At 41.7% G+C, this 26,503-nt stretch overlaps 1 protein-coding gene across 1 annotated transcript in view; it reads right to left on the reverse strand.

The window, feature by feature from the left end:
- Positions 1 to 26,503, reverse strand: part of KLB (klotho beta) — a 50,762-nt gene that overhangs the window by 6,557 nt on the left and 17,702 nt on the right. The window contains exons 2-4 of the mRNA XM_077477627.1: positions 9,555 to 10,065; positions 7,895 to 8,163; positions 3,899 to 5,042 (exon numbers count right to left, since the gene is read on the reverse strand). Coding sequence (XP_077333753.1) covers positions 3,899 to 5,042; positions 7,895 to 8,163; positions 9,555 to 10,065 — 1,924 coding nt within the window. The remainder of the gene's footprint in view (positions 1 to 3,898; positions 5,043 to 7,894; positions 8,164 to 9,554; positions 10,066 to 26,503) is intronic.

The raw sequence follows: 26,503 nt of genomic DNA on the forward strand, positions 1-26,503 counted from the left end.
TGGATGTAAACCCACTCTCATCCTTTCTAAACTACTGTAATATTGGTTATCTAGAAGGATATACATGCCTCCTGCATGTATACTTATCTCTCAAATGTCTCCCCTCTGTCTACTATAAGACCCGAAAAACTGCAGATTTTGTGGGTGGGTCTGTTTTCCAGGGCTCAGTGGGTGGAGTTGTGATGTCAGTAGACTCCCCGCCCACCTCTACACTCCCCTTATCAACATGCATTTTCTCCTATGTATTTCTTACACTGAACTTCTGCTATGATCACTAACATCCAGTCAAAACCCAGAAAAGTCCCCACGTGACTTCAGCATGCCAAATCATGCTGAGGTGTGGAACAGCCAATCCTTGCAGAGCTGCTGAAGAAAGGAGTGGGGTGGGAATTAAAAAATAATGCATGTCTTAGGCTAGTGCACAAAATATGTAAATCACCTGTCAATCACAGCAAGGGGGAAGAACGGACAAAGATTGTCCATTATATTTCACTGAAAAAAGATATGAGGATTGCTCAGAGCTGGATTAACTCTTTGTGGCAAGACTGGGCACAGCTGATCTGAAATCCCATACTCTATATTGTGGCAGACAAAAAAATAAATACAATTTTTTGGGTTTACATCCACTTTAAATTACTAGACTCCTCTTCCTCTCCCTCTGTTTAACATTTAGGTATGTCAATATTGTTAAATGTTATAAATATCTCTTTAAAGCAGAACTAAGGCCATCAGTTTAACTGTTTGCCAAAACAGTTACATTCAAGACATGCCATGAATGATAACTGTCACAGTTTCTTGTACTCGCAACTTGACTGTCAAGCCATTAAATAGCTGGTTTCATAACTGATCGGATGTGCAAAGCCATGATAACTGCAGAACAAATTGAGGCTAAGTTGGCAGTTTCCTGTAAATGATAGAATGGTTTAGTTCCGCTTTGACATGGAATCAATTTTAAATAAAAAGTCAGTCCACACAAAGGTTGTACTAAGTTTTGAATAGACAATGCTAAGTTGAAATAATAATTTTCTGTTTTTTAAGATACTAAATCTATCCACCAAGAGCAGGGACACGGTTTAATGGCATCCACGTCAAAAGTACACCCACCCCACAGATCATGCTACAAGTGGAGTTGCGTGGCTAACACAGGTTGAAAAAGAATGTCTACAGGCCCTGTGGTTGCCAAAATTTAGTTCCTGGATTCTACACTATGGTCAGTTTGGTCTAAATAAACATGATAAAAAAAGAGGGGTTTTCATTAACATTACCATCTAGAAATGAACCATTCAAAATTATTAATTTTATTCTGTGATCTGTCTCTTTTGTAAAGATGCAAAAATTATGTTTTTATTACAAAGCAAGGTGGCATTATTTTGAAATTAAATAGTGGCTTTTTTAACCACGTCTACCAAGATACATTTTTAAATGGCATGTCAGACAAGTTGTGTACTATCTTTGCAGCTGTGAGCCTGGTACCTGGTTTTAGAGTTAGGGAAGGGCTTTCATGTGAAAGAATAATTTTATGGGTCTCTCAAAGGGGCATGTTTGGTATTTATTTACTCAATGCAACCCCATCTTTTATATCTTACCAAAAATGTGCATATAAAACTGTGTTAGTTTGCACTAAAATTTATTTTATTGTATTTTCTTCCTGAAGATATGTGTTTGATGAATAACTGTGCAAATAACATAGTTACATAGTTAGTAAGGTTGAATAAAGACACAAGTCCATCCAGTTCAACCTGAGCGAGTGTCTACAATTGTCCCTATCCCTGTACATTGCACACTCACATTGATCCCTACCTCAAGGAGCCCACAATCCAAGGTCTCCATTCATATACTAGGGCCATTTTGGACAGAAGCCAATTAACCTACCTGCATGTCTTTGGAGTATGGGAGGAAACCGGAGTACCCGGAGGAAACCCACGCAGGCACAGGGAGAACATGCAAACTCCAGGCAGGTAGTGTCATGAGACATAAAAAAATTGCAACTACCACCATTTTATTTTTTAGCGTCTCTGCTTTCAGAGAATATATACACTTTGTACATTTGGGAGTTTAGACTAATTTCTAGAAAAATGCAGATATTAACAAAAAGTGAAAAAATGCATGCCCAGGTGTGCATTGCAGGTTATCGTCACAACACATCAAATCATCCACATCCCGCCTTTCTGCAGTGAAGTACCGTATTTATCGGCGTATAACATGCACTTTTTTCCCCTTAAAAGCAGGGGAAAATCGTGGGTGCGTGTTATACGCTGATCCCCCGCAATTCTGAGCCTCTGGGCAGCTTTCAGCCACCTTCTGCTCTTCAAGGCAGCTTTCGGCCAGCCTTTGGCCATTATTGGCAGCCTTCGGCCGCCTTCGGCTCTTCTTGGCAGCTTTGGGCAGCCTTCGGCCGTTCTCGGCAGCTTTCGGCCACCTTCGGCTCTTCTCGGCGGCTTCCGGCCACCTTTGGCCGCTCTCGGCGGCCGAAAGCTGCCGAGAAGAGCCGAAGGCGGCCTGAGGCCGCCGAGAACTACCGCGCGCTGCCGAGATACACACCCAGCTCTGTATCTCGGCGGCGGCATTTTAAAAAATAAAAAAGAGACAAATAAAATAGACAAGGCTCCAATGGTGGACAAGGATGCATAAGGCTCCAATGGTGGACAAGGATGCATAAGTCTGCAATGGTGGACAAGGCTGCATAAGGCTGCAATGATGGACAAGGCTGCATAATGCTGCATGACAAGGCTGCAATGGTGGACAAGGCTGCAGATGACACTGGTGGGCATATAAATGTAAGTTTTTTTTTTCCCCTTAAACTTCCCTCCTAAAAGTTTTTTTCCTTAAAATTCCCCCCTAAACTTGGGGTGCGTGTTATACGCCGGCGCGTGTTATACGCCGATAAATACGATATGCACAAGTCAAGAGGAGAGGAACTGGGAAGACCATGTAATATGAGCATGTGACATCATCAATTAACCTGGACACAGCCCAGAGCAGACACACCCCTCCCATCCCTCCTCCTGCTCCATGCCATCACAGAAATGTTGCTAAAATGGATTACCCTGCAGCCTCCCAGGCCAGGGATGCCATTATTAAATCTGAAAAGAAATCGAGGACACATTCTTTTAACTGTGGACGAAATAGGGAACATTTTTTTTTCTGGGGCAGACCCCTAACCAGGGCTTTTCTTCTCAGGGAATAGGTGCAGGAACTCCCCCCTTCCGAGTCACCCTTCTTCTCTGCCCCCCCCCCCCCCCCACCCGTCTCTGAGCACCTTTCAGAGAATACAGAACCAAGTATTTTGTGCTACTCAGTCATTTCTATTAAATGTGTTAATGAAAACAAGAAAGATAGTAAAACATATCCCTTGCAATGAGCAACAATAGATCCCACCCCAGCAACAATAGACTCCAACCCACAAACAAAGGACCCCCCTCCCAGCAACAATAGATCCTCCACACAACAAAAGACTTACCCCCAGCCACAATGGACCCCCTACAGCAAAGTACCACCCCAGCAACAATAGACCCTCCAGCATCCAGCAACAATAGACCTCTCCCTCAACAGTAGATCCCACCCAGCAACAATTGAACCCCCCAGCAAGATAAGACCCCCCCACCAGCAACAATAGACCCCAACACAAAAACAGATCCCCACCAGCGATAATAGATACCCCAGCAGCCAGCATCAATAGACCGGCCAGTACATTCAGTGCTGGAACTGCGTTCCCCCGCATTCCCACTGAAAAAAAGCCCTGCCTTTAACATTGGAGACTGTCCTCGATAACTGTGGACACCTGGTCACCCTACTTTAGCATCAACAGAAAATGAAATATCTACATTTTTTGGAAGACTGATCCATTAATGGTTTACAGGTCATTTTTTACCATTCATGTATATTTTCACACACTTACCTTGTAGCAACTGTTTGTTGTATTGTTGTAAATAATACATTCTAAGTTCATCATTATCTGAAGCTTTGTCATCTATTCCATTTGCTGTAATATAAATGGGCAGGTTTCCATAATTTTTTTTTAACCAGTTTAATAGTCTTCTAATCCCATGTGGTGCTACTGCTAGCCCACTGGATGAAGTCAGACTTGTTACATCAGAAAGAAAGTAAACATCCCGGTCGGCATCAAACCTGCTGTCATTCTTTGGCTCATGGATCACCAGCCTGGTGGTAAAATGGTTTATGGCTAAAAAATCAGCAGAGCCTTTCACCAATTTCTTGTCATCTTCAGTAAAGTGGGGCAAGAAAGACCTGGATGTGCCCTTTTGGTTCTTAGAAAGGATGTATTGTCTCATGAGCAGCGGATAGTCACCAGAACCAAAGATTGGCTCAGCAATCCAGGCAATGTCGAACTGCAGAAAACGCTCAGCTGCTGCAGCGTGAGATTGGAGAAAAGGGTTGGCGGGCTCAGCCCAGTCAGTGTGCAGAGACAATGATATGTGGCCATGTTGGAGAGGCCTGTATTTCTTGTCATACAATCGCCATGCTGTGGCATGAGCTATAAGAGCGTTGTGCACAGCTTGGTAAGTCCTATTGCTACTGCCATGGTAATATTGGCTTAGCCGATTTGGTTCATTGATTGTGATCCATTGCTTCACCAAGTCACCAAGTTCCTGGAAACATAGATTTGTGTAATTTACAAATGCTTGAACAATTGTCCTGTTTAACCAACCTCCATTTTCTAATAATGGCCCTGGAAGACTTAAAGAGCCATGAGTTGGGTAATAAAGTGTCAGCATGGTCTTGATTCCAAGCTTGGATGCCTCATCTATCATGCAGCGGTAATATCTAAGGACTTCTCTGTTAACTGTGGACAGGTCTCCTTTCGGCAGAATTAAAGACCAGTTCAGGGCAAATCTATAATGGGTGACTTTCATGTTGGTCAGCAGGGCAAGATGCTTTTTGATGGTGATAAAGTCAGTGCATTGAGCTAGACGAGTCTTTAGTTTCACTCCTTTTACTGCATGAAGGAAGCCATCGCCTGTAATGTTCCACACATACAATCTACGATCTACAAACTGTGGTGAGGAGGGAGCCTGCTCTGCCTAGTGAGAAAAGAAAAGACATATACAATTTATATTAATGACACTGTAGCAATATATTTATAAAGGCATCTCAAGTAGTATATTTACTGTGAAATAAAATTAGGCTTGTTAAATAAACATGTATATATTTTATAATTTATAAATAAATAAAGGAGATAAGCAGTTTTGCCCATCACATGTACATATGGTGATTTATCTTACTATTACAGTGCTTCTTTATTATTCCTGTTCTTTTAGAATGTTTTATAATGTCTTTAATCCTGTATGCCCAATTATATTGAAACAGTGTTATCACTGGGTGGCTGATCTGTCAGAACCAAAGTGAACTTCCCTGGCAACCTGTGTATCCTAGCTCCCCTCCATTCCAGCACTGAAAACTCCATCAAAGTCTTTGGCAATCACCACTTTTGGGATTTTCAATAGCCTGTGTCCTCCGCTGCATGCTGTGGTTCCTTCCTTAGACCCCCACATTACTGTTGAGTCTTGTAATGACATAGGGATTGGAGGAAGGAACCACAGCACACAGCTAAACAATGCTACAGAGGTTCCCACATCCATAGCTAGTTTTTTTAAACTTAGATTTTCTTTCTCTTTTAGTGAACATCACTGCAGCACAGAACAATAGTGCTTCCCGAGCCTGCACGTGCCCGTGTCTAGCAAGACTTAGTGAAGTTGTAGTGGGATGTTCAGTGTAGAGGATGTCCAGTGAGGGCATACACAGTACTGGATCTTTTTGGTATTGCCATTTTTGGAAGAGCAGGGTGGCACAATTTAATAACAGATTTCACTGTAATAGAATGAATGACAGTGGCAAAATCGGTAGCATTAAAGATGACCTTGTAGTGAAAAACAAGGTCTGCTTATACTGCTCAGGCCCCTCCCTGGTTTTAATTATTAGCAGATAGTAGATTCAAAATCTGTAAAGCATGACATCTCCATCTTTCCCTGTAGATTCCTGGCAGATGCAGAACAGGCTAAATCTCCTGAGAACATACACCAGTTCATTTGAAGAGTGCTTTCTTGCAAAATTTCAGCTGTTCTGTATTCCTGGGCTTGGGCAGAATGCAAAGGTAAGGTAAATATTAAGCTAACTTTATTCTTTACAGGTACGTTTGGGACATACTAACCCCCAGTGATTTACAGTATACAGGGAGTTTTCAGAGTTTACTTTAAGGAAAGGGTAATACATATTTATTTTTAGGCTGAGGTTTTAGATCCCTGGTGCCCATCCTGCAGCCCTTTGGCACATTTTGTGTGGCCCTTGGGGCCACTGCAAATATTAATCTGGGTATCCCTTTTTCACTGTTATAGCAATAAGTTATAGCAGCCTCATGTAAAATGTGCCCAGTCTCTGGCAATCTCTTGTATCATGTCCGCAATCTCTGACAATCTCTTGTATTATGCTCGCAGTCCATTACCATTTCTTGCATCATGCCTGGAATTTCTAAACATCTCTTATGTCCACAGTATTGACAATCTCTTGTTTCGTGCCCATAGTCTTTGACTATATCCTGTTATGTGTCTGCTGTCTCTGACAAATTAATCATCTCTGCTCACCATATCAAGAAAGTGGACCTCCACTAATTTAGATCGAGTCTAACTTGTAATTGATTTGATCTCAGCAAGGGTGATCACAACATTGGTCTACAGACGGAATCTACAAGCATGTGTATTCAGTGATATAATGGAAATACAAATTGACAAACAAGTAAATTGTGACTTTCAGTCTAGTATATTTTTTTTAGGTGTTCATCATTTACTGGATTTACAGAGATGTGTAAGCTATGATGGTCTGATGCTTCTAGGAAAGGTCAATCAGTTTTCTCCTAAAATGAGCTAACCATAGAAATTTGAGGGTGGTTGAGCTTGCAAGCATAATTCAACTGCTCAATTATTTTTCATAAAGCCCATCTCCAATTAAATGCATTTTTGGCTTAAAGAGGGAGCGAAGAATGTCTCAGGATTTTATTGATATCTTCGTTCTTATTCGGGAATTACAGAATTATACACATATAGATGTTTTTTGTTCAGCTTGTGTGCATTTACAAAACAGCACGGATGGACAAAACTCCCAATGTGGCTTTGTATTCTGACAGCCGGTGCCACCGGCTGTTCTAAGATCCCCATGGTGCCTGCCTCTGATTAGATGCAGATGCTGTTCAGCCGACAATTTTCCATCCGACTCTTTTGATTTTTCAGTCGAAGAACGTAGGGCGAGAGAGTGCAGACAGGGCCAGCCAAGGAGAGAATTTTAGAAACTGACAAAAATCAATAAATAAGTAAATAAATATGATCCATGTATGGTCAGCTTAAGCCTTCTCTACTATTTAAATAAATAGATAAAGATAATAGTTTAAACATAGAGGCTCACCCGAGAACAACTATGAGGTTTTTCTATCTGCCTTTTTCCCCATTCAAATTCTTTCTCAAACTATAAAAAAGTGATAGCACAGAACAAAAGTAAACAGCAAAAAACAAAATTGACAGCAATTCTAACCCTTTAGGAAAAAATGTTTTCAAAAATCATTACAAGGGACATGATTTACATTTAATCCAAAAGGTCCCTTCTGCTGGTGCCAGCTGTAATAGTTGAAATCCAAAGTTGCCCCCTCCCATACCCTGCAACCGTAATCTTTCAGTACAGTGGGGATTATTACCAGCTTTGGACTTGTGATAGACACTCATCAGGAATCCCGACAATGCCCACCCTTTCAGGTCACCTTCTCCATTCACCGATGCTGTACTATAGCTTCCATGAATGAAAAGTGATCTCAGAAGTGTACATATTGAAGTGGATAATGTTTATTGGACATATCATGAAACGCACATGGGTACAGAGTAGTGAAACATACCTTCAGTATAGAATCTGTTATTCCCCAGGAGTAGTCACATGGAAACTGTCCTTTAATTGGTGAATCAAGAGTAGTGGAAGGGAATCCATTTTGACTGATGACTTGCTTGTAATACAATGCAGAGGATTTGGGGGTAAGCGCTTTGTCCTTGTTGTTGAAGTCTACATAAAACAATCCACGCCTAATTTTATAGCCTTCTTGCCATTCAAAACTATCCATCAGAGACCATGCGGTGTAACCAAAGATCTGTATGCCATCGTGTTTAATAGCTTTTAAAAGATTAAAAGAGAAAGTATGTCAAAGATGCACCATAATATTTTCAGAAAATAATATACTGTATGCAATGTTAGGCAAACATCTTGAATAAGGTAGCTATAGAATGATGTGACTATCAATGGCTTAAGTGCACATGACTTTACACTATACCAGTCTCCTACAGTGCCGGTGTCAGCATAAGGCTGCCTAGGCAGCCGCCTTAGGACACCAGGATAGGGGGGGGGGGGGGGAAATATCAGACTTCCCAGATTCAGATTTTTAAAATACCCATCTTCTGTTTTCTGCCACTGTGCCCCCTCTCCCACCGGGCGCAGCATTGAGATTTTGGTTTGCTCTGTCAACTGCCAGTGGTCGGTGGGGGGATGCAGGGAGTTCGTGGCCCCGCCCCCTCATTGCACACTGCTGTTTGGTGGTAGTTCGGCATGGCTTGGGTTTTTGGTGCTGTGTGGAGTGCTTCATTGTTTACGCCATCACATTGTGGGTGCAGCGTGGGAGGTGTCAGGCATCTGTGGTCAATGGGGGGATGTGGGGGATGGATGGAGCCGCACCCTCATTGCACGTGCTGTTTGGGGGAAGTCGGTTGGGATTTTGGGTGCAACATTGCGTCCTTCACTGCATTAGTGGAGTGTGGGGGTGGTTGCATTGGCATTGGGGGAGGGGGGGTGCGTTGGGGTGTGCCTTTGCTTGTGTGGACAGGGTCTCTTGCACTGGCCCTTCCTCCTATTCAGGCACAGCTATCTTATTCACCAGCTGTGTGAAGCTTGGCTGGAGCAGACAAGTTGCACAACTGTCAGTGTACATGGAGACTTATGTTGGACATTAGAGTGGATATTTTCAGACAATGACTAACTATATCAAGCAGCTTTAGATGCAGTTCTCTCTATAAGACTGAGTAAAACCAACTAGTGCATCTATTCAGTTCCATACAGTAAACTGATTAGAGCATAGGAGGTGGATTTACATTATGTCCTTGAAGATGGCCATGCACAGCATATAAGGCTATCTGGCTTGACCCCTGAGTGCCAGGGTAGTACAAGTTCTGCATCAATGTCCTGCGTCTTTTTGGTATACATCTGGTGCAATAGTATTTTCATATAGTGGAAAGGAAGTTTTTTGTCTCATTGTATTTCAGATCTCTGAGCCAGATATTATATATTTTCACATAGGGGACCTAAATATATGTTTACCTACATAAGATATATCTAATCCAGTGCTCAGGTGTATAACTAAAACACATACAATATTCCCCAGCTGCTGGAACCCTTTATCCCCCTGGATAAAGACAAAAATGCAGAAAAAATACCATCTATTTATAAATACAAGGGGTTTAACGAATTTATAAAGAGGCTGTATTTTTTCTGCATGCAAGTATATATTTAACTACCTTGTAAGACATCAACTATAAACTTCTTCATGATGTATAGCGTAGTAGTGTCTTCAGTTCTGATATTGCTGTTTGAGAACCAGCCATTTTCCATGATCAAGATCCTGGGGCTATTATACTCAAGTTTAATCCAGTTCAATACCCCTCTCAGATAAAGGGAAACTCGAAGTGACTTGTTGTCATCAGTTGAGCGCTTAAAGTTATTTGGTCCAAAAGAGAAAGCAAAGAAGTCTGCTGTGCCTTGAATGTAAGCTTTCTCAAGGGCAGAAAATGTGGGCAAAATAGAGCTATACTTTGTCTTCAGACTGTCGGGGTAATCACCATCACCGTGAATAGGTTTGGCAAAGCTTCCAAGTACAGCTTCCATGGACTCTTGACACATATCAATAGATGAAGCATCAATGTTTTTATTTTCCGGTTCCAACCAGTGAGATCCTAGGGTCACAGACAAGTACCCCCTGTGCTTAGGGCGAAAGTTGGTATTATAAGTATGCCAAACCATAGCATGAGCCTGCAAAACAAAACCAAAAAAAAACAGGATGAAAGTGAGAAATGGATATTTAAAGTGTTCACCTAAAAATACAGAAAACAGATGATATATTATATATTTATATAGTTTTATTTTAAGATCCTTAGAGACCTGGTATCAGTGCTGTGATATGGATATCCAGTGCCCAGGGTGAAGATGCCAAATTGCAAACACCCCATAATATACTTTGTTGTTGGAGACCGTTAGAGCTCTCTACTATTAGCCCTTGTACACACGGTCGGAGAATCTGTCGGAATGTGTCCTGTCAGACCGTGTCGTCGGATTATCCGACTGTGTGTGGTATGCATCGGACTGATTCCGTCGGAATATCCGTCGGATCCAATTTTCCAACATGTTTGAAATATTTCCCGACCAACTGGGCTGATTGGACATACTCCGATCATGTGTATAGAATTTTGATCGAACCAAGTGCCATGCATGCTCAGATCAAATTCCTACATCAAAGCTATTGGCTACTAGCCTGAATGTAGTCCCATCGGAACTAAATTACGTCATCACGTTCTGAAAGATCGGATTTTTTCGCCAACTTTGTCCGACCGTGTGTATGCAACAGTTTCGGACAAGATTCGATGGACTAAATCTGACGGGTAAAATCCAACGGATTTGGTTGTGGAAATCTCCGACCGTGTGTACAGGGGCTTACAGCTCCTTTACAGATCAATGCTGTCACATCTGAGCCCCCCCCTTCCCCCCCCCCCCCTAAAAAATTACTGAGAGTGAAATACGGATCATGAAGATCACAAGGAAAACCATAAAATAAAAAAAGGGATTGCTGGCACATAAAAAGTAAGGCAGTGTAAAGAAATGAACCAAACCATTTAAATACTAGAAACCAGTCTAAAGAAAATGTTCCTTCACTGGCCTTAGTAAACACTTAGGAAAGGAAAACACAACTACTATCAGCAGGGGCCCCAAAGGCCACACAATAAGTGTCAAAGGACCCCATGCACCCCCTGGGCCACAGGTTTTGCATCAGGGATCTATAGAATGGAAACGATGTTATGCTCCCACCATGTGTGATGTGCATCCTCCACAAATGTTTTTTCTGCACATTGAATTAAAGTGGAACTGAAGCATAGCTCCCAACTATCCCTGATTTCGAGGAACTGTCCTTGATTTGGAGCAATGTCCTTCTGTCCCTCTTTCCCCCTCATTTGTCCCTCATTTTGGTCCGATCTATATAATTGTATATAAAATGCATTTTTTAGCTTTCAAAAAGTATTTCCCAGTGCTAAACCTTTTATCCAAATTCTAAATTGCTGCATTGGTAAATTTTAAAAGCCAATATAAAGGAATAGTATTGGTAAAAAAAGCCCTTGTGGATTTAATTATCTTTTTGTTGGGTTAATTCCTCTAAGGGGGGGTAGGAGGCGTGTCCTATGCCTACATATGTTTGTAGTAGGTGTCCCTCATTCCCATCTCAAAATGTTAGGAGATATGACTGAAGTGACCCATGGATATGTCTGTAATAATGTTTTTTTAGCCAAAGCATCTTACATTTGGAAGCTTACTGTGGTCAAATAAATGCTAACATAAAAGATTTTGTGCTTATCCTTGCATCAGCTTACACGTGTTTAGATTAGTTAAATCTATTGATATGTGTCTATATCAGTCTTTTGCCATGCTACATATTCAGTGCTTATACTGATTTGCTTATATTGGCTGCTTTATCTACAAAACAAAAATACACAAACTGCTTTCATATACAACGCAGGTAAAAGCCTGCAGTTGTTAACAATATGATTTGCAACCTTTATTTATTTATTAAAGGGAATTATACAGGGACGACAATTAATGCAGCTCTTTACTTATATATTTTACATTCATATCAGTCCCTGCCCTCAATTAGCTTACAATCTAAGGTCCCAAACTCACATTCATACATACACATACTAGGGCCAATTTAGACAGTAGCCAATAAACCTACCAGCATGTCTTTGAAGTGTGGGAGGAAATCGGAGTGCGTGGAGGAGACCTTCACAAGCAAAGGGAGAACATGCAAACTCCATCAGTTAGTGCTGTGTCTGGAATTTGAAATGATAGCTCTAGTATTGCTTTCTTTATTTTTGACTTTATAAAACTGCACCTGTACAGAGATATGTGCTGCTTGGATAAATGAGAATGTATAGTGTAGAGATTAGCACTGACAGATACATAATCACTTCTGTATGAAGAGGGCAAGAATAGTATACAGCATGGGGAATCCCATGGGACATGCATAATGCACACTGTGACTAACAGCTTACTGATTATGACCCAATTAGGCATGTAAAAAACTGTAGCATATTCTAACTTTGGAAAATGACACCATGACAGTAGCAAATCTATATACAGGGTAAAAGAAAAGTCTGTTTCTTTAAAAGAGAAGCAAGGGGTATCAAAAAATAAATCTGATACTCACTCTGGTGGATACAGCATCGATCAGATCCTGCATCTGTCCACCCAGGCCCCAGTACACTGAGAACTGAGCTATCAAACACTGCTGATTGCTCATTTCTCCCCTCCACTCTGAGCAGTGAGCGGTGACTTTCAGTCATAGACTCCCTGCTCTGTGCCTCCAGCACTCACTGGCGCACTGGGCTGGGGAGAGACAGAAGTGGCTGGCTCAGTCTCCCAGTGGTGCAGCTGAGAGGCTCAGCCAGCTGCCAGTACCAGCATATGGGTGGATCCCAACTGTAAAGTTGGGATCTTTCCCCAGCCTGGACCGGTTGAAAACAGGAGAACGAACTGCACTCTTGTGATCTTTAGAAGAAAAAGTTTTGGCCCTACTTCTTTTTTTGAAATGCAAAAAAAGTGCCAAATTAAATGGTCTGGGGAAAGAAAGCAGATTAATTAAATACATCTTAGTACTGCTGAGCAAATATAATAGGCAGTACAAGCTTTAATTAAGAGACTATTTTAAATTGTTTTGTCATTACGCAATTTATATAGTATAGTTCAGATCTATGGAGAGGGTTATTCTAACCAAAACCTGTGATTTAGGGAGAGGGGCATTAGAGGTTTGAATTGTACTCTGGTTTCTTGTATTTTGCAGGGACTCCAGTATTGAGATCTTCCCATCTGGGAATTGAGTACTATGTAAGCGGGTTAAAATGCCCGTTGGTGAGATAGCTGCTGCCCCAGCTGAGAGGGAAACGGTTCTCTCACTTTCTGCTGAGATTTGTTTCTCTCCCTGTGCTGATAATAAATGGGGGGAGGGCTCTGCCCAGACATAGACAAGTCCCAGCATTTAATCTCCAGCTCCAAAACTTCACAGAGCTGCTGTAGCTGACAGAGACAGCCTCACCTGCCTGTAGGAACCTTCCAAATGTAGGGGGATTGCTTGGACCTGCAATGCACCCTAAACAACACCAGCTGCTGGATAATGGCAAGATGGGCTCAACCAGTTATGGACTATTCCTTTGCAGGTACACTGGCCAAAATTTGAGCCATGGGTGGCCTGCAAGTACTACCCAGCTAGTCAAAGGTAATTTAAAAATTGTCTGAAGCAGGTGGAATGTTATCCCCTGAACAGTGACTGCATCCTATCAAATGCAAACACTGTTTGGCAGGGCTACTGTGTTCAGGCAGCAATGGGTGCTGCAACTAGACGTGCGGTGCGGTTTACCGAATGCTCTGAATAACGAAACAAAATTAGTCTGATGTGTGTGTGTCATTAGAATACCATTTCGAAAAAATGCTGTTTTTTTTTAAGCCAGAGGTGATTTAACCACTTCAATACAGGGCACTTCCCCCCTTCCTGCCCAAGCCAATTTTCAACTTTCAGCACTGTCGCTTTTTAAATGACAATTGTGCAATCATGCTACACTGTACCCAAACAACATTTTTATCATTTTGTTCCCATAAATAGAGCTTTCTTTTGGTGGTATTTGATCAGCTCTGGAGTTTTTATTTTTTGCTAAACAAATAAAAAAAATACAGAAAATTTTGAAAACAAAAAGTTTTTCTTCGTTTCTGTTATAACATTTTATAAATACATTCGTTTTTTCCTTCACTGATGGTCACTGATATGCTGCACCGATAGGCAGCAATAATGGGCACTAATAGGTGGCACTGACATGCAGCACTGATGGGCAATCATAGGTGGCACTGATGGGAACTGATAGGCAACACTAATGGGCACTGAAATGCTGCACTGATGGGTACTTATGGATGGCACTGATAGGAGGCACTAATTGACACTTATGGGTGGCACTGATGGACAATGAAGGGTGGCGCTGATGGAAACTGATAGATGGCACTGATGGGCATCACTGATATGGAGACACTGGCAGGCTTTGCTGATGGGCACTGATTGGCATCATGTGGGCACCGATTAGCTCCTTATGTGGGCACTGATTGGCATCCCTGGTGGCCATGAGTGGCATACCTGGTGGTCATCAGTGGTGGGCATCCTTGGGGGTCCTGGTGGCATCTCTGGTGGTCCTGGGTGGGCATCCTTGGGGGAAGCTGTGCTGATAATCAATTAATGCAGACCCCCCCCCCGTCAGACGTTTACATTGTGATCAGCCGTCATTGGACACAGCTGGTCACGTGGTAAAGAGCATACATCAGAGACTCTTTACCAAGATCAGTGTTGCGGTGTGTGAGACTGAGACACAGCACCACCAATTGTCGTGCTGCGCTCCCCTGTGCACGCCGGCCAGGTTATCCTGATCACGTCATATGGCGTCTGGTCAGGATAACACAACCACTTTGCGTATGTCATATTGCTATATGGTGGGTGGGAAGTGGTTAAAAATTCATATGTTTGTTCACTTTGCCACATTCAAATCAAAAAAAATCCAAAGTTTTTAATTCAGATTCAAAAATGTATCAATTCGAACATTTTGAATCGGAAAAAAAATGGTAAATTCAAAGAAAATTTGAAAAAAGACGTAAAAAAATTCAGAATATGATTTCTTAATATGAATTGAATGAATCAACCCAATTTAAGAAAACAAAAATGACTAGCTTAACAAATTTAAACAAAATTAAACAAAACTATTTTTTTCGTCATGCACGTGTCTAGCTGCAACTGTCTAAATAGAATAGCCGTCTGTGGAGATTCCTCCATCCGCGCTGTTAGCACGTATGAGAGAGTCAGTTGACTTTCTTTCATTTAAACCTCGGGCTGAACAAGAGAAAATTAAGCCATGTATGGTGCCCTTTACCTATAACAAGGTAATGTTCTGGGAGCTCACGGTGTCCCAGGGAGATACAAAAAGCTGCTGTGTCCTTTAAAACCCAACTATACTTGTCATTTGAATTGTTGTTATGTCAGGCTACATAACTGTTAAAGTATTTGTCTGTATTCTTTTTAAGTGATAGTGCCTGTAGCCCTATGTAAGCTCCACTTTTCTGGTAGCTCACTGGAAATCCAAATCGCTGCGAGAGAGCAGAAATCCTGTTTTCTAGCAGTCCCACACACTCCCTCCACAAATGACAACTACTGTTCTCCAATCAAAATGGCTCAAACTCCCTGAATAGGGATTGTGGGCCTTATTGATGGGAGCTCAGCAACTGTCAGCCCTTGTACACACGGTTGGAGATTCCGACGGAGTGTGTCCTATCGGACCGTTTTGTCGGATAATCCGACTGTGTGTGGCCTCCATCGGACTGTTTTCGTCGGAGTATCCGACGGACCAAGTTTTCCAACTTGTCCATAAAATTTTCTGACAAAATGCTCCGATCGGACATACTCCGATCATGTGTAGCCTACTCCGACAGACAAAGTGCCACGCATGCTCAGATCAAATTCCTAGACCAAAGCTGTTGGCTACTAGCCTGAACGTAGTCCCGTCGTAACGAAATAACGTCATCACGTTATGTATAATGGGATTTTCCGACAACTTTGTCTGACCGTGTGTATGCAACAGTTCCAACGAATTTGGTTGTCAGAATGTCCGACCGTGTGTACAAGGGCTAACTGTGCAGGAGGGCCTGTAGGACAGCAGAAATGTAAACTGGTGCTCTCAACTAGAGTGCAGAGGTCCGGATCTCCATTGTGCTGTCGGGAAAGGGGGGTTTAGCTTTAGCTACATAACTATCACAGAAATAAAGTGTCCATCTGCAGCCTTGTCAGTGTCATTTGCAGCCTTGTCAGTGTCATTTTCGGCTTTGACATTTAAAAATGGTGCAGCCGAGATACACAGCCGGATCTCCTGTGTATCTCGGAGGTGCTCAGTAGCTCTTGGCCGTACTCGGTGGTTTTCAGCCGATTACGGCCTTTCTTGGCAGCTTTCAGATGATTTTGGCCATTCTCGGCAGCCAAAAGCCACGAGAAAGGCCGAAAGCATCCGAAAAGCCACCCAGAGGCTCACAATCGTGGGGGATCGGTGTATACCACGCACCCACGATTTTCCCCTGATTGTAAGGGGACAAAAAGTGCCTGTTATACGCCGATAGATACGGTAAATTTTAATGGCATTCCAGTCTTAGTCCATAGGGTTCAATATTGAGTTGGCCCACCCTTTGCAGCTATAACAGCTTCAGCTCTTCTGGTAAGGCTGTCCACAAAGTTTAGGAGTGTGTCTATGGTATTGTTTGACCATTCTTCCAAAACCTTGCTTGGTGCACTGGTTCAAATCATTTGGTGGAGGGGGGATTATGGTGTGGGGTTGTTTTTCAGGGGTTTGTTCCAGTAAAGGGAACTCCTAAGGCGTCAAGACATTTTGGACAATTTCATGCTCCCAACCATTGTGGGAGCAGTTTGGAGATGGCCCCTTCCTGTTCCACCATGACTGCACACCAGTGCACAAAGCAAGGTCCATAAAGACATGGATGAGCGAGTTTGGGGTGGAGGAACTTGTCTGGCCTGCACAGAGTCTTGACCTCAACCTGATAGAACACCTTTGGGATAATTTAGAGCAGAGACTGCGAGCCAGGCCTTCCCGTCCAACATCAGTGCCTGACCTCACAAATGTGCTTCTGGAAGAATGGTCAAAAATTCCCATAGACACACTCAATCTTGTGGACAGACTTCCCAGAAGAGTTGAAGCTGTTATAGCTGCAGAGGGTGGGCCAACTCAATATTGAACCCTACAAACTAAGACTGGGGTGCCATTAAAGTTCATGTGCGGGTAAAGGCAGGTGTCCCAATACTTTTGACAATATAGTGAATGAATATATATATATATATATATATATATATATATATATATAATTTAATTATTTATTTCATTTTTACTATTTTTTCATCTTTTTCAGGATAAGTGACAACATGATAAATCAACTTGGTTGGTATATTTATGTCATATCTCTCTCTCTCATATATATATATATATATATATATATATATATATATATATATATATATATATATATATATATATATATATCATAGTATTCAAGATAACCAATGGATTATTGAAATAAGGAAACAATAAATGTTTTGTACAATTTGGTCTCATTTAGCAGCGCTGGCTACTGTTTAATGCTTTTGTCTTTATCAAAGCCAAATGTTTGCTTAATACCAAGCAAGCATACCAAATCAATACAAGTGTTAGGATCTCATCTTGAGAAATTCCCATTCCAGCTGACATTTTCCCCACTATGAATGGGTAAATGAGTTTGGTGGTTAATCTAAAACCACAGATAAATACTTGCTTATCACGCATCATACAGAACATAAGAGTGTGCCAAGAATGATGCTTTGAAAGAGGTTTTATAAAGAATTTGCATAGCCATTCACCCAGTGTAGACATTCATTATGTGTAAATGGGGGAAAATAACTAGTTTAAATAGGCTTTATTCTGTGCTATTCGAATGTAAATCATTGATTTTAAACAGGACATACTACCTGTATGTTTGACCACTAGACAGGCATACCCCACTTTTAAGTACACAATGGGGTTTATTTACTAAATAAAAGTGCAAAATCAGGCTAATTTCTGCATAGAATCCAATGAGCTTCTAACCCCAGCTTGTACAATTAAGCTTTTGTAATAAAACATTTACATTCAAACACACAGGATAAAGCCTAGCTACATTCATATTTTGCCTTATTTGCACCGAATAAATGTATAGGTTCTCTCACTTGGTAAATGACTATGCAAATTCTTTATAAATGGATCCCTTAACCACATGCTGACCAGCGCACGACGATATACATCGGCACAATGACACAGCTGGGCAAATGGCCGTACAGGTACGTCCCCTTCAAGATGCAGCATTGTAGGCATGTCATGTTGTAGTGAGCCCATCCCTCCCACAGTTATAATCACTCCCTAGGACACACTTAACCCCTTGATCCCCCCCTAGTGTTTAACCCTTTCCCTGCCAGTGTAATTTACACAGTAATCAGTGCATTTTTATAGCACTGATCACTGTATAAGTGGTCCCAAAATAGTGTCAAAAGTGTCCGATGTGTCTGCCATAATGCCGCAGTCACAATAAAAATCGCAGATCGCCACCATTACAAAAATAATAATAATAAAAATACCATAAAACTATCCTCTATTTTGTAGATGCTATAACTTTTGCGCAAACCAATCAATATATGCTTATTGTGATTTTCTTTTACCAAAAATATGTAGAAGACTACATATCGGCCTAAACTGAGAAAGACATTTTTTTTTATATATATTTTTTGGGGATATTTATTAAAGCAAAATGTAAAAAATATTGCTTTTTTTTCCAAATTGTCACTCTTTTTTGTGTATAGCGCAAAAAACAAAAACCGCAGAGGTGATCAAATAAGACAAAAAGAAAGCTCTATTTGTGGGGAAAAAAAGAACGTCAATTGTGTTTGGGTGCAACGTTCCACGACCGCGCAATTGTCAGTTAAAGCGTTGCAAAAAGTGCTCTGGTCAGGAAGGGGGGGGGTAAATCTTTGCGGAGCTGAAGTGGTTAATGTCACATTTACACCTGTTTTACTGCTGATCACTTTTTTTCGTATAGAGGTCTAAAAACAGCTCCAGATACCAACAAACAAAGGACATTTTCTTTTGTTGTCTGCCGCTGTATGCAGTAATGTTCACTTTTTCTTTCAATCCCCACCTATTTGTGAAATTTGACTTGAGCACCAAAACATTTTGTTTTCAAATCCAGCCAAATCCTATAACGTATCCCCCCCATTCAGAAAAGAGTTCCTACTGATGTTCTAGGCTTTATGATTCACGGAATCTTGAGAATGTCTTCTTCTCAGTCCTACTGGGCAAAGTGCCCCACCTCCCAGTAATATTCCTATTACATATGGCTGGGAGGTACAGCCATGGCTGCACAACCAATTCTTCACTGACAACCAAGCAGACACACAAAGGCAGAGAAGGATTCTGACAGCTAACAGCTGTAAGCCTGGAAGGTGCACTGGCTGAAAGCAACAAAGCATGCCTGTTGGAACAGAACAAACAAAATGCTGGATCTTATCTCTATGGTCAGGCACTGGAGGGACTGGATGGTTGTAGGCTGGGTCTGGTGAGAATACATTTCTTAAAAAGATAAACTTTTAATCCTGAACCAAACATTAAGGATCATTTCTACATGCTAAATTATGGGAATACACTAAGGATAATTTCACATGTACTTTATATAGATTTTACTATTTTTAATTCCATCCTTGTGGTGGATTTGGTGCAGCGTGGTTCACACTGATGTTATTTCGGTTGCGTTCCAGAATGCATTGACTCTCATTGACAAGTGAAATAGCATGTTTTTCATTGGAGGTCGTTCACACATATGCAGGCCTAACGTGGTACGATTTCAAAAAGGGTCCTGTGCCTGTTTGATGCGATGCAAGTGTGATTCTAAACTCCATGTAGTTCAATGGAAACCACACTGAAAATGCATTGCTGTTCAAATACAGTGTGATTCCAGTGCAGAGAGAGAGAGACCAGGCCATAAATAAAAAAATCCAGCTCCATCCAAATCGCATTACAAACACATTGGGATCACAGCTGAACTCGCATGAAGTCCCAGTGGCTGTAATCCTTCAAATCACACTATATAACTCTTCACCGCATCAGTGTGAACCTAGCCTAAATCTGGTATGTCATGTGGCACTAAAGTGGTTATAAACCCAAGACATTTTTTTTACCTTCATGCGTCACCCGCTTTAAAGTTAAAAATGTCTCAGTACTTGTAGCACACCCCCCCCCCAACCTCCTTATGTACTTACCTGAGTCCTATCTCAATACAGTGCGGAGCACACCTGCAGCAGCACTGATCTGTGGCAGCCAATGGCATCTGCTGCTGCCAATTGTATGTAAAGCTTAAAAAATAAGTGCCTATACTGTTTAAAACCCAGTAATACATTGTCTCACCCTGCTCTGCACATGCTCTCTATTTTTTGATACTGTGCCAAATTTGTAGACTGACAGCATAAAGATTTACAGCTGCTCAGTGCTTCAGCAAAATGGCAGCCTCTTGTAAGAAGAATCAGGAACAATGCTGTAGGTAATTTACAGCACACAATAACTTTGGTAGTATAAATATTAATGTGGAATGTGTGTTTCTTGCTAAAGAACATTGTTTTTATCAAGTTGTTAAAAACCCTTTCGTTAAACCTATTAATACTGGAACAATTTTTAAGTAAGTGCACAGAGTACGTTGGAGTGAGAAACATATTAGTGCAGCAGGTGCACACTCAAGGTTCACTGATATGCGTTAGTTTGCAGACAGTACATAAGCCTTTCTTAACATGTCTGAATAGAAGACAAGGTGTACTGGTTTGCATAAGTACTTATACCTAATATTCCCTAAACAAGGCTGACACACATTGGGGCTGATTTACCAAAGAAGTTGAGAATCCTCATGCAATGGATTGAAGATTCACTTTAGATAAAGAGGTTGTAAACCTTCAGAGGAAAAAAAAAAAAACCCTGCAAGACAAAGGCATAATGAGCTAGTATGTATCGCATACTAGCTCATTATGAAATACTTACCTTAGAATGATGCCCTGCGGTGCCACCTGCACGCCACTGCCACAGCATCTTTCCCAAAGTTACTGCTGGGTTTGTAGGCTGCAGCGCTGTGATTGGCCGAAGCCACAATGATGTCACTCCTGTGGTCACGGCACAGGTCCTGAAGAAATGGCACTATCGGGGTGTTCCTTCAGTGTGCATGCACCAATGACATCGGTAGCAGTGTATATAGTAAATTAATGAATGAGTGACTTGTATAGCTACCTATGAAAACTGAATCACCTCGGGGTGCTTTTTGCTGCTGGTGTCCATTTGTGGTATAGCACAGCCCTTGCCCCACGGGGTCCTGACACGCTTATGAACACATATTTGGCCAATTCTTTTACATGATCCAATTAACCTACTGGCATGTCTTTGGAGTGTGGGAGGAAACCGGAGAAAACCCACGCAGGCATAGGGAGAACATGCAAACTCCAGGTAGATGGTGTCGCGGTCAGGATTTGAACCAACCCTATTGCTGCTAGGTGAAAGTGCTACCCACTACACCATTGTGCTGCCCACCACAGTGTGCAATCGGTGAAAGTTTAGGAGATATTTACAGTACCTATAGGTAAGCCTTATTATAGACTTACCTGTAGGTACAATTAAAGAGGAAGACTTTATTTCCTCTTTAAGCTATTATTTGAAAAGTTAATTATGGAAATGATATGACATCTTGTCTAATGTTTATAAGGTCTTGAATATGTTTCGTTTCAGCTGCTATTCCCGCCTCCATTAGACTGTGTTAGATACAGTGTTTTACATACATATATCACTATAGAGACTATTGATCTATCTTGAATAGCACTCATCCAATACTCAGCGACACTTTGCAGTCCTCTAAACATGCTGCTACACATTTTCTAAAGGTCTTTGGGTGGGTGTAAATGGATGGATCCTATTTCAGCAGTTTCATTTTGTTTTTAAAAGTTTTCAAGTAAGAAAAGAAAAAAATAGAAGGTAATAATAAAAAATAAAAAAAAATTATATATATATATATATATATATATATATATATATATATATATATATATACAGAAATTAATCTTTAGCATGGGAAGTATACAGGTTAATAAGGACATTAGGAATAGACTAGTCAAAGGTCCCATACATACCTCCCAACTTTCTGACATGGGAATGAGGGACACCTATCAGCAAAAGTATGCAGGCATACGACACACATTTTGCCACGGCCCCTTAAAGGAGAATTGTACAAAAAAATAAGATTGGTTAAACCCACAAGTGCTTATTTTACCACTACTATTCCTTTATGTTGGCTTTTGGAATTTACAAATGCAGCAATTTAGAAATCAGATAAAAGGTTTAGCACTGGGAAACAATTTTTGATAGATAAAAAGGGCATTTTATATGCATCTATATAGATCGGAATGAGGAGGAATGAGAGACCGAGGGATATTGCTCCAAATCAGAGACAGTCCTTCGAAATCAGGGAAAGCTGGGAGCTCTGTCCATATTATAGCTCAGAAATAGTTAAGGAAACCTGTGCTGAAGGAGCCAACACCTGAAAGTCCATTATTGCAGTGAAAGGCAGCCCAAACTCTAATATTCAACAACGCAGCAGGTGCCTTTCAATGTGATCCAACAGTTGGACCCGGCAAAGGGGTCAGGCAAGGCTGTACCCATCCACCAGGACGAGGATAAGGTGGGGCTTTGTTACACTGGACAGCTGCTGACTAGACTGCATGTCACAGCGCCGGGAGATCAGGCGCATGAAGCTGCAGATAGGCACAGTGACTCGAGTATAAGCGCTGCGCATTCTAATTGGCCCGGTGGCGGGGGGGGGCGAACTTCCGGGAGACTGGGCCAATCCTCCCTCCCGCCCAAATGTGACACTGGAGGGGGGAGGAAGTGTATAAGTGGAAGTTCCACTTTTGAGTGGAACTCCACTTTAAGCTGCATTAGGCAGTGGATGGGCATATTTTAATGCTGCAGAAGTGATGCTTCGCTTCATGGCCACAGCAGAGTTGACCCGACGTGTCGTTCGGCCAGTGGCTGAACGCTACACATGCAAGTTAATGGGGAAGCAAAACTAGCCCCACAACCGCGTGCAATGCACATGGTTGTGACACAATTGTCACCACAAATGGGGTTAAAACAGGCAGTGAGGAGGTGTTCTTTCAGCTTCTGTCAGTAGCTTCTGGAGCGCGCTCCTAATGCAGACTTCAGATGAAAGGGAGGATTTAGACGCATGTCTAAATCTACCCTAAGGCTTGTTCACACCTCTGCATGTGGCTGTGGGTGCAGTAATTGCATCTTTTCCCACACCCGCAACCACCTGCAACCAAATTGCGTTGCTTTTAGCAGATACGCAAGGCTACCATTCATTCTGAAGGCCCCCCTCACACATGTCAGCACGCAGCGTGTTTAGAAATGGTGGAACCACAGGAAAATCACATGGTCAAAAAGACTACATGATTTCCCTACAGCTGCATGTTTTAAAAGGTGCATGCACTTTTTTGGCAGAAATGCAGGCACGGTACCCCATTCATTTGAATTGGCTGCAGTGCCTGCGCAAACACGGCCTGCACAAAACGTGGGAGTGTGCACCTAGGGTAAAATGAAAAATGTCTATCTTTAGATCCTACAAGTTCAGCCTTGTAATAGTGTTCCATTAGTTGGGTGCCTGAGCCAGTGACTGACCACCCAACAAGAAATAAAAGATAATAAATGAAAGGAATTCTAACATTGTGGGATGTAATGGACTTTGGTATACGGCCAGTGGTCAGATGAAACAAGCTTTCACAATACAGGTGAAGGTCTGTTTATATTAGCTGTTGCTTACATCATTGAAAAGCATTTAAACAGACATGTAGCTGTGTGTAGGTCTTCCCATAATCAGTACCAAAAAGGACAAAATAATCTGTCATAGTTAATCATGTATAGATGGCCAGGCTGTTTTTTTTAATGAACAAGGAGATGATCTGAATTGCACTGATTTGTAAAATGTGGATATAGTTTTATAGTTTCATAGTTAGTAAGGTTGAATAAAGACACCAGTCCATCCAGTTCAACCTGAGTGTCTACAATTGTCCCTATCCCTGTACATTGCACACTCACATTGGTCCCTACCCTCAAGGAGCCCACAATGAGGTCTAATATCTTTAGACCTTTGTGGGAATGCATCAGTGTTAGCACCAATTTAAGTTTCCTCTAACCTATGGTGGTCAGCCTTGCAGGACCTTCAACCATTCTCAATGCATGCCTGGCTTTTTTTATATATTCTTTATTTTTTCCTTTTAATACAGTATACAAACTCGTTTATACAGTTCTTGAGGGGAAAGTAATTCTGCCATATTATACAACAATCTCCTTATACCCCTCTTTTTACAAAATACCTTTAAAACCCCAAACCCCCCTCCCCCCCTCGGGCAAAAACCAAGAAAAAAAAAAAAAAAAAAAAAAAAAAAAAAAAGAAAAGAAAAGGGGGAGGAGATCTGCCCCCCTGTCTCCTCCCGTGTCCTTCATCCTCCTCCCTGTCCCCTTCACCTACTAATCAGACATAGCCGCCCCCACTCTCTAAGAATGTCAGCCATTTTTGCCACTTCCCATGAATTTCAGTTTCTAGCTCCTCAATTTTGTCGATTGACTCTTCCATCAGCCTGATCTGCTCCACCCTCCTCACCCACTCAAGGATTGACGGCTCCTGAGGGTCTCCCCAATGGTTTGGGATTAAAGCTTTGGCTGCATTCAGGAGATAAGGGGTGAGCGTAGCTTTATATTGCCTTACTCCCATGTCTGTGTCGTGGAATAGACACGCCCATGGGCATTTCTTAATCCTCTTTCCAGTTATCAGGAATATATTTTCAATTATTTTGTCCCAGAAGGGTCTTATTTTTGGGCAGTCCCACCATATATGTTTGAAAGAGCCCAATTCCTTACATTCTCTCCAACAAGTTGGTTCCTCTCCACCTCTTAACTTCTGCATTCTTATGGGCGTCATATACCATCTCGCTATTAATTTGTATGCCATTTCGTGTGTTCTTGAGTCTTTTGATAGTGCATATGTCATTTTTAATAATTTCATTCTGTGTTCGTCATTTCTAAGTGTCCCCAATTCCCCTTCCCATTTCCCTAAATAAGCAGGGAACTCCCCCTCTCCCTCCCCTCTTAGTATTTTATATAATTTAGAAACCCTTTTCACCGTACACTGTGTGTCCTTAAATAACTTTTCTAGTGGCCTTAACGCAGTCATTCCTCGCAGGGGCTGTGGGAGCCCTTGTGTAAAGTGCAATAATTGATTGTGTCTCCATCTATCTAATGGTCTGTGTCCCCATTCTTGGGTGATTTCCCTATACGTTAAAATCCTATCCCCTTTGATCACCTCTCCTAGTGTTACTTCTACTCTCTGCGCCCATCTACTGTAGTACAGCCGCTCTTCCATTCCTGGTAAAAAGTGTTTTGTGTCAAGTAGTGACATGAGTGGAGAATTATATGTCCAGTTGTGTAACTTATTTATTTTATCCCATACTCTAAGTGTATTTCTTGTGATTATAGTAGTGCGTTTTCCTAAGTTCCGTGCCTGAGCGGGTATCCAGATCATTTTTGCCAACTCCGTCCCACTTAATCTAGTTTCCAGCTCAGCCCAACTCTTCTCCTTTAAATTATGGATCCAATCTGTTATCCTAGATAATACTATGGCTTCATAATATTTTTTAAAGTCTGGGAGACCCACTCCTCCTCTTTCCTTTGCCTTTACAAGAGACCTATGCGCAATGCGGGTTTTTTTTGGGTGCCATATAAATGCGAGGACCATAGATTTTAGTTTTCTGAAGAAACCTCCCGGCAGCGAGATGGGGATCATTTGTAATGTATATAGTACCGTGGGCAGTATGAACATTTTTATCACGTTCACTCTACCCATCCAAGATATTCCTTTGTGTTTCATATTTTTCATTTGTAATTTGATTTTATTAAGTAAAGGTATATAGTTAGCTTCGTACAAATTCCCCATCTGTGCCGTAAGTTTTATCCCCAGATAACTCAATTCCCCACCACTCCATCTAAAGGGTAAGCTAGCGGCCAGGTCTCTCTGCTCCTCTTCAGGTAGATTCAAATTTAATATTTCTGTTTTGGATAAGTTGATTTTAAAATTAGAGAGTCGACCATACTGTTTCATTTCCTTCACTGCAGCCGGAATCGATATTCTGGGGTGTGTAATATATAATAGCAGGTCGTCGGCGAATGCAGAGACCTTATACTCTCTTCCTCCCACCTCGACTCCCCGTACATCCCGGTTGCCCCGGATCGCTGCCAGCAACGGCTCCAAGGCAATCACAAAGAGAAGCGGGGACAGTGGGCATCCCTGTCTCGCCCCGTTGAACAATTCAAGGGGGCGGGACAGGGAACCATTCACCTTAATCCTGGCTGTCGGCTTGTTATACAACGCTTTTACCCACTTCATCATTCTCTCTCCTAGGCCTATATGCTTTAGCGTCCCCATTATGAACTCCCAGTCTGCTCTGTCGAAAGCTTTCTCGGCGTCAACAGATAAGAGCAGC

Source organism: Lithobates pipiens, unplaced genomic scaffold (assembly GCF_037356315.1).
Source record: "Lithobates pipiens isolate NorthernLeopardFrog02 unplaced genomic scaffold, aLitPip1_a1.2 Scaffold_13, whole genome shotgun sequence".
Lineage (NCBI taxonomy): Eukaryota > Metazoa > Chordata > Amphibia > Anura > Ranidae > Lithobates > Lithobates pipiens.